This window comes from Epinephelus lanceolatus, chromosome 5 (assembly GCF_041903045.1).
Source record: "Epinephelus lanceolatus isolate andai-2023 chromosome 5, ASM4190304v1, whole genome shotgun sequence".
NCBI classification, from domain to species: Eukaryota; Metazoa; Chordata; class Actinopteri; order Perciformes; family Serranidae; genus Epinephelus; species Epinephelus lanceolatus.
In genome coordinates, this window is record NC_135738.1 from 24,408,078 (window position 1) to 24,420,283 (window position 12,206).

Here is a 12,206-nt window from a genome sequence, read left to right on the forward strand (position 1 = left end):
TAGTTATGAAAATATATATTCCATTTCTGTGAATATATCCCCCTAAATCCTTCACACTGGACCTTGAAGTTACCACCACAGCCTCCATGCAAACTAAACATGACGTAGGTGGGATTGATACATTACTCGCTCCAGTGATCAGAGATGATTAGGTCAGTCAGTGGTTAGAGCAAAAACAAAACACCAACATCAACAAGAAAGCAGCTAACATGAGAACAGTTTCATGCTCAATAAATGAAGTGAAACAAAATGCGAATTTAATCTGATTATCAGGCTATTCTTTCTCTATGCCACTGTCCACTTCCTCCCCGTCACATCCTTCTCCCCCTCCTCGTTGTTGTGCTTCTGACCACTCTCATTGCTCTGCCTGTCCATTCTCAATATATCTGTGTTTTTCTGTGCACCCTCCATCTTTTTTTTTATCACTGGATAGTGGAGCAAGTGAGACGCAGGCCTGGGATCTTCCTCTGCCCCAGCTCCCCCACCCTCTCTGCAGACAATCTGTCCCTTCCTGGTACTGACTCAGCAGGCTGTGTTCACGGCTCTGCCCCCAGAGCTACCACCCTGCCCCCTCCCTTCACCAACCACTCAGACTCTGCCTTGCTGAGAAAGAGTGTGTCCTTCACTGAGGACCTGCTGCTGGCAGCCTCCTCTGGTATAGTAGGACTGCTGTGTATCATTAAATAACAGAACCTTACAACAGTGTAGCGTTGGCGCCTCTCTTGTATATGGAGTCAACAGCAGGACTGTTCAGACTGACTTGAATGGTGTTATCTGAAACAAATAACTCAACATGCATGGTGCGACTGCCCAGAGCACATTGTGTAACAACACCACTGACCAATAGTCCTACTCTGGATTCTCCTACCCCAGCATGTGGGTTGCTGTGTTTTTCAGGCATACCCAAACCTTACTCTAGGTCCAGTACTCATGCCTGAATAAGAGAAAATGTTAATGGTAGGCTAGTCTTAGCATGAGGAAGAAGCAGGTTCTCAATTTCAGCTGTTGCTCACTTGGTTTGCCATAATAACATTAATACTGCAATGTAATAATCAACTCACAGTTTGGCTCTTAGGTCCAGTGACCTGTGTGTCGAAAGTGACGAAATGTCTCTCCTCTGTGATCAGGAATGGGCAGTGGGGGCAGCGCCGGGAAGGAGGCAGGGCCTCTGAAGACCCTACTCAGACAGCAAACGCAGACAGCTCTTGAGCAGAGGGTACGATTACTCAACACTCACATACGCTCATACATGTATTTACCGACTCACGCAGACATTTGAGACCGACATGTACTGCAAAACACAAGTGTTCAGTTTCACTGAATTTCACATACACATTCACGGTGTTCTGTTTCAGGCTGTACCTTGATTGACTGGCTACATAACTGCGGTGGAATACAGTAGAAAAAAATATATAACACTTTTTTTTCAAAGCCTCAAGCAGCAACACAAGTTAAAGCAGCGAGCTAGGCGTGGCATTTTTGACAGTTGATGTCCTGTTTGCATTTCGTATCAGCCTCACATGTCTGCACGTAGGATCAGACTGTTATTCTGTGTTGCACACTTCTTTCCACACAGCTGCATTCTTTGTGAAAGATCACTAATTTACACTTAAGTGTTTGATGGGGAGTGGGTCTGTGTAAGAGCAAGTAATGTTCCCTTTCTCTGTCCTCTTGATCATTTGTGCTACTCAGGGAGCGTCCTCCTCTGGGTTATTGTTAAACGCCAGGGTATGTCCCATCAGTGTGACACTCTCTTTCTCACTCTCCACCTTTACCCTAACACCCTGACCAGCTGAGGGTCACCACCAAGTCTCAATCAACTCCTAACCCGTCCCTCCTTTGCTGTTTGTAGATCTCAGAGGGGCAGGCTGGGTTGAGCAACATGGCAGCGGGTCCTTGTGTGACTCCCGCTTGTGTGTTTGCTCAGCACCCACTGCACTGTAAAAGATTCACAGACATGTTAGGCGGAGGGCCGGAGGCTTGGAGTTGTGTTCCCTTCAAGTTTGAAGGGATGTGTGACTGTGCGTGTGTGTGCCTTCTCGATACTCATGTCAAACACCTCCCTCCTCTCTGACTTCTTTTCCTGAGTCTGACTTGGTTTTCCTGTGTCAACAACGGGAATGAGCACGCTCACCTCATCACCTCATTCTTGCATCCTTGCTCTGAGTGGGAGGAGCTGTCAGTCGAATTAGTAGCTATCTTCCTTGCTGGAGTACTGGACAAGAAAGAAACGTCTTGGTAGTCCCACCTGATTTTTTTTTTTTTTCTCCCACGAAAGTCATTCATCACATAAACCTGCATGGTTGGAAATCACAACGTCCCTCAGATTTTCTGTAAACCTTGGTCATCACTTTAACCTAGGATAAATAACAAGATGCTAACCAGGTAGTCCAAGTTGTTCCAGCTCTTCTTGTGAGTGACTGCATGGATTTGCTTTCACATTATTTGACTGGAAGAAGGTACGAGCTGTTAAGCTAATGGACAGAGAAGCATGTAAAACAGAGTCCTGATCCTCAGCCAGGACCTTGTGTGTGTGTGTGTGTGTGTGTGTGTGTGTGTGTGTGTGTGTGTGTGTGTGTGTGTGTGTTCTTCACTTTCAACTCCAAACCCAATGAATGCATTTATATAGATTTGAAAGGACTGAATGAATCACAAATATATAGGCTTTATTTAAAATAAATTTTCTCAATCACTTCCAGATCTATTTGAAATGCTCTCAAGTTTGTGTCTACAAGTGTAGGCTGGAATGGAGTGAGTGGGGACTCCTCAGGGATAAACCTTGCATGGGGGGGCACCATCACACTCAATCCTTACTGCATGTCAGCACTTGTCCTTGTATAACCGTAACAATATGATCACCCAAATCTATACACATCAGTTAAAGATACAGTACTTCTAAATGTGCTGATCTAAGACCTGACCGAAGATCTATTTTTTGTTTTTCTATTACACCAACTTCACTTTAAGTTTGGTGTCCAGTTTTGAACACTTTTCGAAGATATTTATTCATGTGCCTGTAGCCACTATTAAAACATTAGATAATTAGTTATTAGAATTAGGCTTGGGCGGTATCAAGATATTATAGTATACCAGTGTATTTAGAAATCCTGAAGGTATGATCTTCAACGGTGTCAAAAATGCATATGCTCGTTTTTCTATTAAACTGACATGGAGATGCTGTATTAAGGTGTTGTAGTACACAGCAGGCACCACCAGAGGTCAGCCTCCTCAGGCGAAACAGGCAGCTGAGCTAAGAAAGATAGTAACTGCATGTGTGAGGATAACTCCATAGGACAAGACAAAAAGAAAATGCATCTGCCCCTGTTTGAGAGTATTATGGATTTTTTTTTCTGATGATTAAGTTGAGCCAATATACACAGGCAAAGCTGTGCGAACTATTTGCCCCAGAAGAGTTATGAGTAGCCACCTGAAATTATATAACTGCCAGTATGCCACCACCTGCTCTGCTTGTGATTTCTATTCAGCCCACTGATGTGTCTGTATCTGCTGAATCTATGTAAGACTAGTGCTTATTTCCTATTTATGCATTATTCTACGGGCTGTAAGTATTTCAACCCAGCAAGACTTGTCTCAATAGTCTAACTGTGTATCAGACACACAGCATTGTAGGCAACATTATGTCATACATACTACAATGACTTCTATCACCAGCACCCCTTTTTTTTTTCCCCCCCCATTCACCCCAGCGAAATATTAGAAGGTATGAAGGTATGAAAAACTAGATACCGCACAAGCCTGATGAGAATTCTGTTGTTGCTAAAGGCCTAAAAAAAAAAGCATATACTGTCTGTAGATCTTGAAATAACATTTTACGTTTTTCACTCCACCCAGCCAAAAGGGACATGAAAAACTGTCAACAAAAGTAATATTTGAACCTTAAGTCATAAAAAACACCTTAAAAGAATCAAGGAGCAGTCACTGACAATAATAAGGAAGAAAACATTGGCACAATCCAGAGTGTTTTTTCCCCTACCACAAGTGACTCGACTGTTTTCTATTTCCAGGAGTTCCCCTTCTTCACCTTGACGTCTTTCCCACCTGGTTTTCTGGTTCACGTCGGTGGAGTTGTCAGCGCCCGCTCTGTCAAACTACTGGACCGTATACACAACCCTGGTGAGTGCAGCGCACACAAACAAACAACGTCTTAATGTAGCTCGTCCACTGTCCTGTGAAACGATATGAGTGAGCTCCTCCATTGACCTACAGTATCGTGTGAGTGTTCGGTCTTGTTGCACCTGGGCTGTTAGTTAATGCTGCCCATGATCCTTCTTGTGTTAAACAGTTTTCTCATGTATGGTCCAATCTGTTTGATTGTTTAGAGAAATTATGTTGAAAGACTTGAGTTATGTACGAGTCCTAAAGCAGGTGAAAGCTGTTCCTGGTCACACTTACAGTATAGGCTGCAGCTTTGTAGCATTTTTATGGAAACAACGTCAGCATAGGCTATCATCAGCTGTGTCAAAAAGTTTCTTGGATAGGGGCAACTTTCACCTTGTGGTTTGACTGACTGGCTTTGTGTAATGTGTAGTCTGTGCCAGTCATGTGATGGCTGTGTGTGTGTGTGTGTGTGTGTGTGTGTGTGTGTGTGTGTGTGTGTGTGTGTGTGTGTGTGTGTGTGTGTGTGTGCTCTGGTTGCTGTGTAATTGTGTGCTGTGGTGCTGCCCCCTGGAGGTGAGGTGCAATTGTGGTGCATGGCTCCAGTCTGTTGCCTGCTGCTTCTGTTGTCTAGTGTTGTTGGCTGCAGGTGGCACTGTGGTGAGCTACTGTGGTGTTTTTATATGCTCTTGAATTTTCAAATAGGCTTCTTATCTCTGTGTCAAAATCCTTTGTGTTCTCCTGTATTTTGTAGACTTTTTAAATAAGTTTAATATCGATGACAATAAGACACTTGCTCATTGAAGGTGTTGGCCAATCGGAGTCCACTCTGCGCCCTTAGTAATTTTCCTTTTGTTCGTTTTAATGGTCTTTGACTACTCTGGATCAAGGATTTCTGAGAATTTAGGAAGAGGGAAGTGCTGATAAATGTTGGCTGGGTTAGGATCAGCAGGGTTCTTTTCAGAGGTGGACCAAAATAAGCTACCCTAAAAGGATTTTACTAACAATCTGCAAACAGGTCTTGGCGTTCAATGATTAAACCTACAGTATTCCTCTCTAAACTAGTGTAAGCCTTCCCTGACTGAATTTGCAGGTTTTACTTGGAAACCATTCTGAAAAGGGCCCTGTTCACTGTTGCTATGCCTTGACTATATCCACTATAGAGCAACATTAAAGGTTCCCTGTGGAGTTTTCGACCAATATGGAGCTATGATTTATAAGTGCGATCTGTGTTCTTTGTATAGTGCACAAGGACGCACATTAACAACAGGGCTGACGATGTGATACACCGACCAGTGGTGGGGGCAGCGTGCAAAGATTTAAAATAAAACATCGGCTTTTATGAAGACGGTTTGTTAGACCTCAGAGATACACACAGTATAGGGCTGGGCACTTAATCAAATTTTAGGCTATGGCATGTTTTGTTGACTAGAGCCAAGATGATGGATAAGGAGCCTTTTGTCAAGAGGCAATATGTTAACTAATCGTGATCTCAATATTGACCAAACATAATTGCAGTAAGGCTTGGACTGCAACTGTTTTTTCATACCCTTCTGAGATTTCAGTGGGGTATTCAGTATATAGTTATTATAGTTCGTCCACTGTTCCAGCAGTCACCAAGGTGGGAATCACCACGATACGATATTATTATGATACTTAAGTCATGTTACAATATTACTGCGATTTTTAACTGTGTTGTGATATGCTGTGTATTGCAATTTATTACTTTTTTGTACTGCTAATTATGTTCTCAAAGGAAAATTTCATCAACATCTGTTTTAAGATTTCAGTCTTTTCATCTCACTTTCAGCAAACTGTATCTAGTGGACTGAAAAAAGCAATTGATTTTATCTTTCTGGTAGGCTACCAGAAGTTTAATATATAATTGAAATATTAATGTTATATAATCAATAAAAAGATTCCTGCTGTCCATGCATTGATATGATATTGCCACATAAAACTACTGCGATACTATGTTGTAACGATTTTTCCCCCACCCCTATATATCACCAATTTTGATGTGAGTATATGCTGTTTCTCTAGTGGTCTCTCTCTGCCAATGCTAGCCGGTTGTTTGAGTCCTGTAACGTTATCCCAACCATTGGCCGCCACCATGTTTGCCCGCTCAGCCTTTTCCACCAGCAGAGACTGACCTCTGGCGGCATGTGCAATACATTACATACAGTACATCCTCAATGCTGCTTCTCCATATGGGTTTAACAGAAAGATCAGTGTCTGTTTACAAGAAAACTCCACAGGGCATCTTTTTAAATTTGGAAAGTATACAAGAATCAGACTGCTACTGCATGCTCCTTTTTGTATTACGTAGCTTCTCCTTTAACCTTTTTAAAATATTTGGCTAGACCTGTAGCTTTTACTCATCTCTTTTCTCCTCTTTTCCTCGTCAGTCTTCTTCTTTCGAGATTGTGTTAGTAGGCCTGAACATAGTTTGTCTTTGCATAGTGACTGTGAAGTGCTGTCTGTCTTTGCATAGTGACTGTGGAGTGCTGCCGTTGTGCTGTGCTTGTTTGTTAGACTGTCTCTTCTTTTCTTTTTCTCTCTTTTCTGTACTAACGGTGTGTTCTGGCCCAGCCTTGGGTAACACGCGCTCATACAAACTGCTAGACTGGAATAGTGTCACTGCAGGTATTTCCCCCCTTTTACTGCTCTCACCCACAGGAGCGATGGCAGCTCAGTGAAGTGAAGATTGTGCCCTCTTAGCTTAGCATGCACTCAACACTGACATTTAACCAACATGGACCAAGCCTAAATATCCACAAACAAATTCAACATTAGCTGGATAGTGTATCGCTGAAAATTTGATGAATTCAGTGAGCTGCCATTCTCCTCTCTCTAATCTGTGTGAGTGTGTGCTGAGCTGAGTTGAGCATGCGCTGTGTCCCCACCCCACCCCATCCAGCCTGGCCTGGCCTCCCCCCCTACCCAGCTCATCCCGCTGCACAGAAGAGCTGCAGCTCTTCCCTAACGTTGTCCCAACGCTGTTCTAACGCTTCCTGAATCAGCATTGTGGTCAAACCTGTCTAGACCAGAGGAGGTTTAGGAGGTTTACTCTGTGACTAAGAGCCACTGACCGGGCATGTGCATCCCTAACTCACTGGGCCGTATTCATACTGAGAGAACGAGAGAGAGAGCGAGAGAAGGAGGGATGGATGGATGCATGGAAGGCAGATTGATTTGACGGGTGGCAGTTGAGGAAAATTAAAACGTGGATTTGGGATGTATGAGGGGGATGGAGGGAAAGATAGGAGCTTGGGGAATGGAGGAAGTATGATATCACTCAGTATTCTCTAACTTTAAAAAACTAGAGTAGATTTGATGGACTCTGGTGAATGAATATGGCCCTTCTCTGCCCATGAGCGTGCACATGGTCATGAGCGTGCACGTTGGTGAGCCTGTGCCTGTGTTACATGCTGCTTCTGGTTCAAAGGAATCCACCTTGTGGGCCTGATGCCTGGCCATCAGTCATTATTCTTCATCTCTTCAGTTGATCTCCCTTTATTTTCCCCTCATTCATTTGTCCCCCCGTCTCACCCAGAAGTTTCTCTCTTTTTTGGGGGGCGCTCCGTCAGCATGTGGCCCTTTCAGGGAGTCATGGGGTGCGGCTCAATACTCTAATGTAGCTTCCCTCATGTGATATTTGTTCGGTGATCCACAAATGAGTGAGATTAAACTCACACCTGGCAACGATTAGGCTCTTGTGAACAATGTTGATAAAGCAGAGGTGGTATTGGAGCAAAGCCTCATGAGACTATTGAAACACACCCATGGTTTAGCCTAAGTATGATGAAGGCTCAATCCCTTTAAATTTAAATCCTTTGTAACCAGCGTAGGAACCACTTAAAGCACATCAGCCACAGAGTCTTTGATGTAATTCCATTTTTACTAGCCAGTAAGATTTTCTTTCTATTGTCAGACCACCACAGTTGGCTGGTGACTGTATCTCTCACCTGTGTCCTTTCTGTTAGTGCGACTGACTGAAAGGAGACGTAGAGAAAAGAGAGAGACAATCCGTTTTTAGATACTGTGCATATAAGGAAAGCCAGTGAAAACAACCATGAGTAACCTAACCACTGACTTTGCCTTCATCATCATCCTCAAACTCTCATGTCACCATTCTCATTGTCACTTTGTTTCACAAACTGATAGTTGGTTTTGGCTTGCTTTGATACACCATTTAATTCATGTATTCATCAGAAAATACAAAGTGTACTGTTTGATGTCTGTTTATTTTCTGGTAAATCAAAGCAATCAGATTAGATACCAGATTAGATACAGAGTTGTCAGATTATTTGTTATTGTTTGTACTTGTTAGGCTTTTTTAAAATCATGCTACATTGACAACAGGTACTTAGGTTTAGTGTTAACTCATCATTAGCTAGACTTCAGTTTTTTGGTAGAAAATTCAGCCAATCAGAATTTTTTGTGAAAGTCGTCTAATTCAGAATTTTGTGTTTTGCAGATGAGCCAGAGACTCGCGACGCCTGGTGGGAGGAGATTCGCCAGGAGATCAAATCTCATGCCAAAGCTCTCGGTTGCCATGCTGTTGTGGGGTACAGTGAGAGCACTAGCATCTGGTACGTAGTAAAAAAAAAAAAAAAAAAAAAATATTACCCTTTTATTTTATTTTTTGCCTGATACGTCTACTGTTGATGTTTATGTTATCAACCAGTTGTCTTAAACACATACAATTTAATTTCCTGTTCTCATCCTCCTCTTTTCTTTTCTTTTCTTTCTCTCCATCTCCCCTCAACACAGTGAGGAGGTGTGTATCCTGTCAGCATCAGGCACAGCAGCCATCCTGAATCCTCGGTATATGCGTGAAGGCTGCCTAGACATCGGACTCACTGACCACAGGTTTGTGATGATTCGGAGACTGAGCAAACTGATTCTAATCCCTGTTTGTGTATGTGTACAGTTTATGTCAGCACAGCTTGGGTTGAGCTATGGAGGCTGATACCAGATGGTGTGTGTTGTTCTCCAGGTTTGATGAGCCGTCTCCTCCAAGCTGTGGGTTCTGCCACATCCCATATGATGAGATCAACATGCCCTTTCCCGCGCAGCTCACCTACTGTTACCTCTGCAGGCGTCAGAAGGTCTCAAATATGCTTTCTTGCTTACATCAATCAAAGACTTCTATGTGTTAAACATGTCTTTGGTGTCCAGTGTAAGAAAGTCATGGAGATTGTTGTGTTTTTTCAAGGTTCCTGATGTGCTGTTCACAACAATTGACCTGCCATCAGAAGCAGCAGTCACTGGGAAGGGCTGCCTTATCCAAGCCAGGTAAAACACCTCGCAGTTAACCAGCCAACACTGAGAAGAAACCTACGTGTCAGACTATAAAGAAATTCAGCACAAAGTTCAATACCAATAACAATATTTCAAATAGCTGTAACAGGATTTATACACCAATACAGGGCGGTTTTAGTGCAGTGGATGCAGCGCATAAGGAAGATTTTTTTTAAAAAGCTGGGGTAAAGTCACTCTGTTTCAGCAACCACACCTGTGTTATCTGAAAATATTTCCCTTGTAGGCGCAATAACACACATCCCAGAATAGAGCCCCACATCAAAGACATTGATCAAAGTGAGTTAACGCCAGTGTTAATTGTCTTCTAGACTGTGTCGTCTGAAAAAGAAGGCCCAGGGTGAAGTGAACGCGACGGCCATCTCCAACCTGCTGCCTTTCATGGAGTACGAGCTGCACACGCAGCTGATGAACAAGCTGAAGCTGCGGAGCATGAACGCTCTGTTTGGCCTACACATACAGATCAGTATCGGAGAGAACATGCTCTTGGGTCTGGCTGTACGTCAACATTTTAGGTTAACAACTTCATCAGCCATACATGTGTTTGCTGCAACACTGTCCTTAAAATGTGTGTGTGTGTGTGTTCAGTCTGCTACAGGAGTGTACCTGACAGCCCTGCCGGCACCAGGTGGCATCCAGATTGCGGGGAAGACTCCTGGTGACCTGAGCAATGAGCACCACATCCTTACCATCCAGAAAAGGATCAACGACACCATAGCCAGGAACAAAGAGCTCTACCAAATAAACCCTCCGGTGAGACACACAACGCATACATGGACAGTAAATTAATCTATGGTAGATAAGCTTTGTGTTTAGGTCTACAAATTCTCCCCTAGTATGTCAGAGTTTCACTGCTTAGTAGTGTTCTACACAACAGGAGCCAGAGTGTCACATGGGTGTTATCCCAAAATATAGATATTGTAAATAGAAAGCTTTTGGAACAAATGTTTAAACCAGAATGTTTTAAATATGGTTCAGATGTTTTGGAATTTTGCATTTACCCTTATAAATCATGGAATATCATTGACTTACCTGCGTCATAGGGCTTTCAAGTCAGATATCGGAATAATATCTACAGTTTATGGCCATTAAAAACTAAGGCTGCACAATATGATGACAATAATAGTTGCATTAATTTACAGGTAGTAAAGTTTACTCAGTTCTGCCTTTCTGCTGCTTTTGGTATGCTCCTTAAATACAACAAACTGCTTGTTGAATTAGAAAATATTATTTCCGATGGGGGTGGGCAATATGGCCCTAAAATAATATCACAGTATTTCAAGGTATTTTGCAATAATTATATTCTTGACGATATGACAGATTCGGATTCTGTCTGTAATATTAGTAGTACAACAAAATAAACTCCTTCACGAATTACACATTTAAACAGCTCCCAAATACAAAAAAAAGTACCATGGGATCTATATATATAAATCAACAGGCGATTTCCATCTCTTTCCTGAATGATTAAGTTTTTTTTGTGTGGTTTTTTTTTCCCCACCTGGACCTTTATGCTCTCCCATTTCTCCTCTAATCATCACGTTGTAACCTGTGACAGGCTGTCATGCTACGATGACTATTGCACATTCACATATCTGTAGTTTTTTCTGTCGAGCCACGAGCGTCACGGTGGTTTACATTACCAAAGGTTTATGACAAACTCACTCGACAACAGCGACTCCTGTGTGCGCATGGCGATAAAGGAGAGGGAGAGATGATGTGCTGCTGCCAGAGGAGCCACTGAAGGAGTTCCCTCTGAGCGGTAACTCGCTAAAAAAGAGTCTGAGAAGTCTGTGGCTGTTCATAAAACATTCGGGATACCACAGTTTATTCCACACTACTGAAGCTGCTCCTCTTTTTGGAACCACCGCAGACTCAGTAATAATTTCGCCCTCTAGCTATGCTTGTTGTTGCCATGGGTAACAGCATGACATCAATATGTCAACAAGTCGAAATATTGCGAATATCAGGATATGAATTTTTCATATGATATTAAAAATGATATTTGACATCATTTTTTTGTATTAAACGAATTTAACTTTAAGCTGAACACAAAAGGAACCAATAAAAAATTAAGTGCAGTTTTTGCTGACTTTCTCTTTTAACTAACTCAAAAAACCCATGAGTACAATATGGCAGTCTTTCACAATGTGTTTATGATTGAACCATATATTGTGCAGCCCTATTAAATACTTAAGATTTGTGCTTGTCACATAGGGTGTTATATCAAGTTAATAAGGTTTTAGTTTACATAGTAAGCGTAATGATTTTGTACACAAACATATACATGTCGTGCTGATCTTTTTCCATTATTGTGAGTATAATTCTTTCTTTTCTTGTTTCTTGTGTTAAAATCATGTACGTAATCATGCATCTTATATAGTGTGTTCTTCGTGAATCATGATAAACTTACCCCTCTTGTCTCTCTCTGGTCATTAAAGAAATTATTTGCCCTGGACCCTGACGTGTTCTGCGGCATAAACATGGTACTGAGCACGGCAACTTTCAGCTGTGAGACACAGCAAAGCATGACAAATATTTCACTATTAATCACAATACTACACCACTTTTACTTTAACTATGCAACTGCTCTTAACTGGGGACGTTTGGGAGCAGGTAGACGTGTAACCCACTCCAGAGTCAACTCGAGGGCAACCCACTGCAGACTCGAATCTGTGTTAATCTACTTGTATTATGGCCATCTACCCTGCCCATTCACACTCTCACCTGTGTATGTTTTCATGGTGTGTGTGTGTGTGTGTGTG

General features: G+C 42.3%; 1 protein-coding gene across 25 annotated transcripts in view; it reads left to right on the plus strand.

Annotated features, from left to right (window-relative positions):
- c2cd5 (C2 calcium dependent domain containing 5) overlaps nucleotides 1–12,206 on the plus strand; it is a 28,135-nt gene that overhangs the window by 7,112 nt on the left and 8,817 nt on the right. For 7 of the 25 annotated variants that reach the window (XM_033634825.2, XM_033634828.2, XM_033634829.2 and 4 more), the window contains exons 9-20: nucleotides 434–655; nucleotides 1,128–1,216; nucleotides 1,693–1,728; nucleotides 4,026–4,134; nucleotides 6,709–6,762; nucleotides 8,597–8,711; nucleotides 8,893–8,991; nucleotides 9,119–9,230; nucleotides 9,338–9,417; nucleotides 9,753–9,939; nucleotides 10,030–10,194; nucleotides 11,883–11,927. In XM_033634825.2, the coding sequence (XP_033490716.2) occupies nucleotides 434–655; nucleotides 1,128–1,216; nucleotides 1,693–1,728; nucleotides 4,026–4,134; nucleotides 6,709–6,762; nucleotides 8,597–8,711; nucleotides 8,893–8,991; nucleotides 9,119–9,230; nucleotides 9,338–9,417; nucleotides 9,753–9,939; nucleotides 10,030–10,194; nucleotides 11,883–11,927 (1,313 nt within the window). The remainder of the gene's footprint in view (nucleotides 1–433; nucleotides 656–1,127; nucleotides 1,217–1,692; nucleotides 1,729–4,025; nucleotides 4,135–6,708; nucleotides 6,763–8,596; nucleotides 8,712–8,892; nucleotides 8,992–9,118; nucleotides 9,231–9,337; nucleotides 9,418–9,752; nucleotides 9,940–10,029; nucleotides 10,195–11,882; nucleotides 11,928–12,206) is intronic. The other 18 variants (XM_078167932.1, XM_078167935.1, XM_078167930.1 and 15 more) reach the window with 12 other exon arrangements.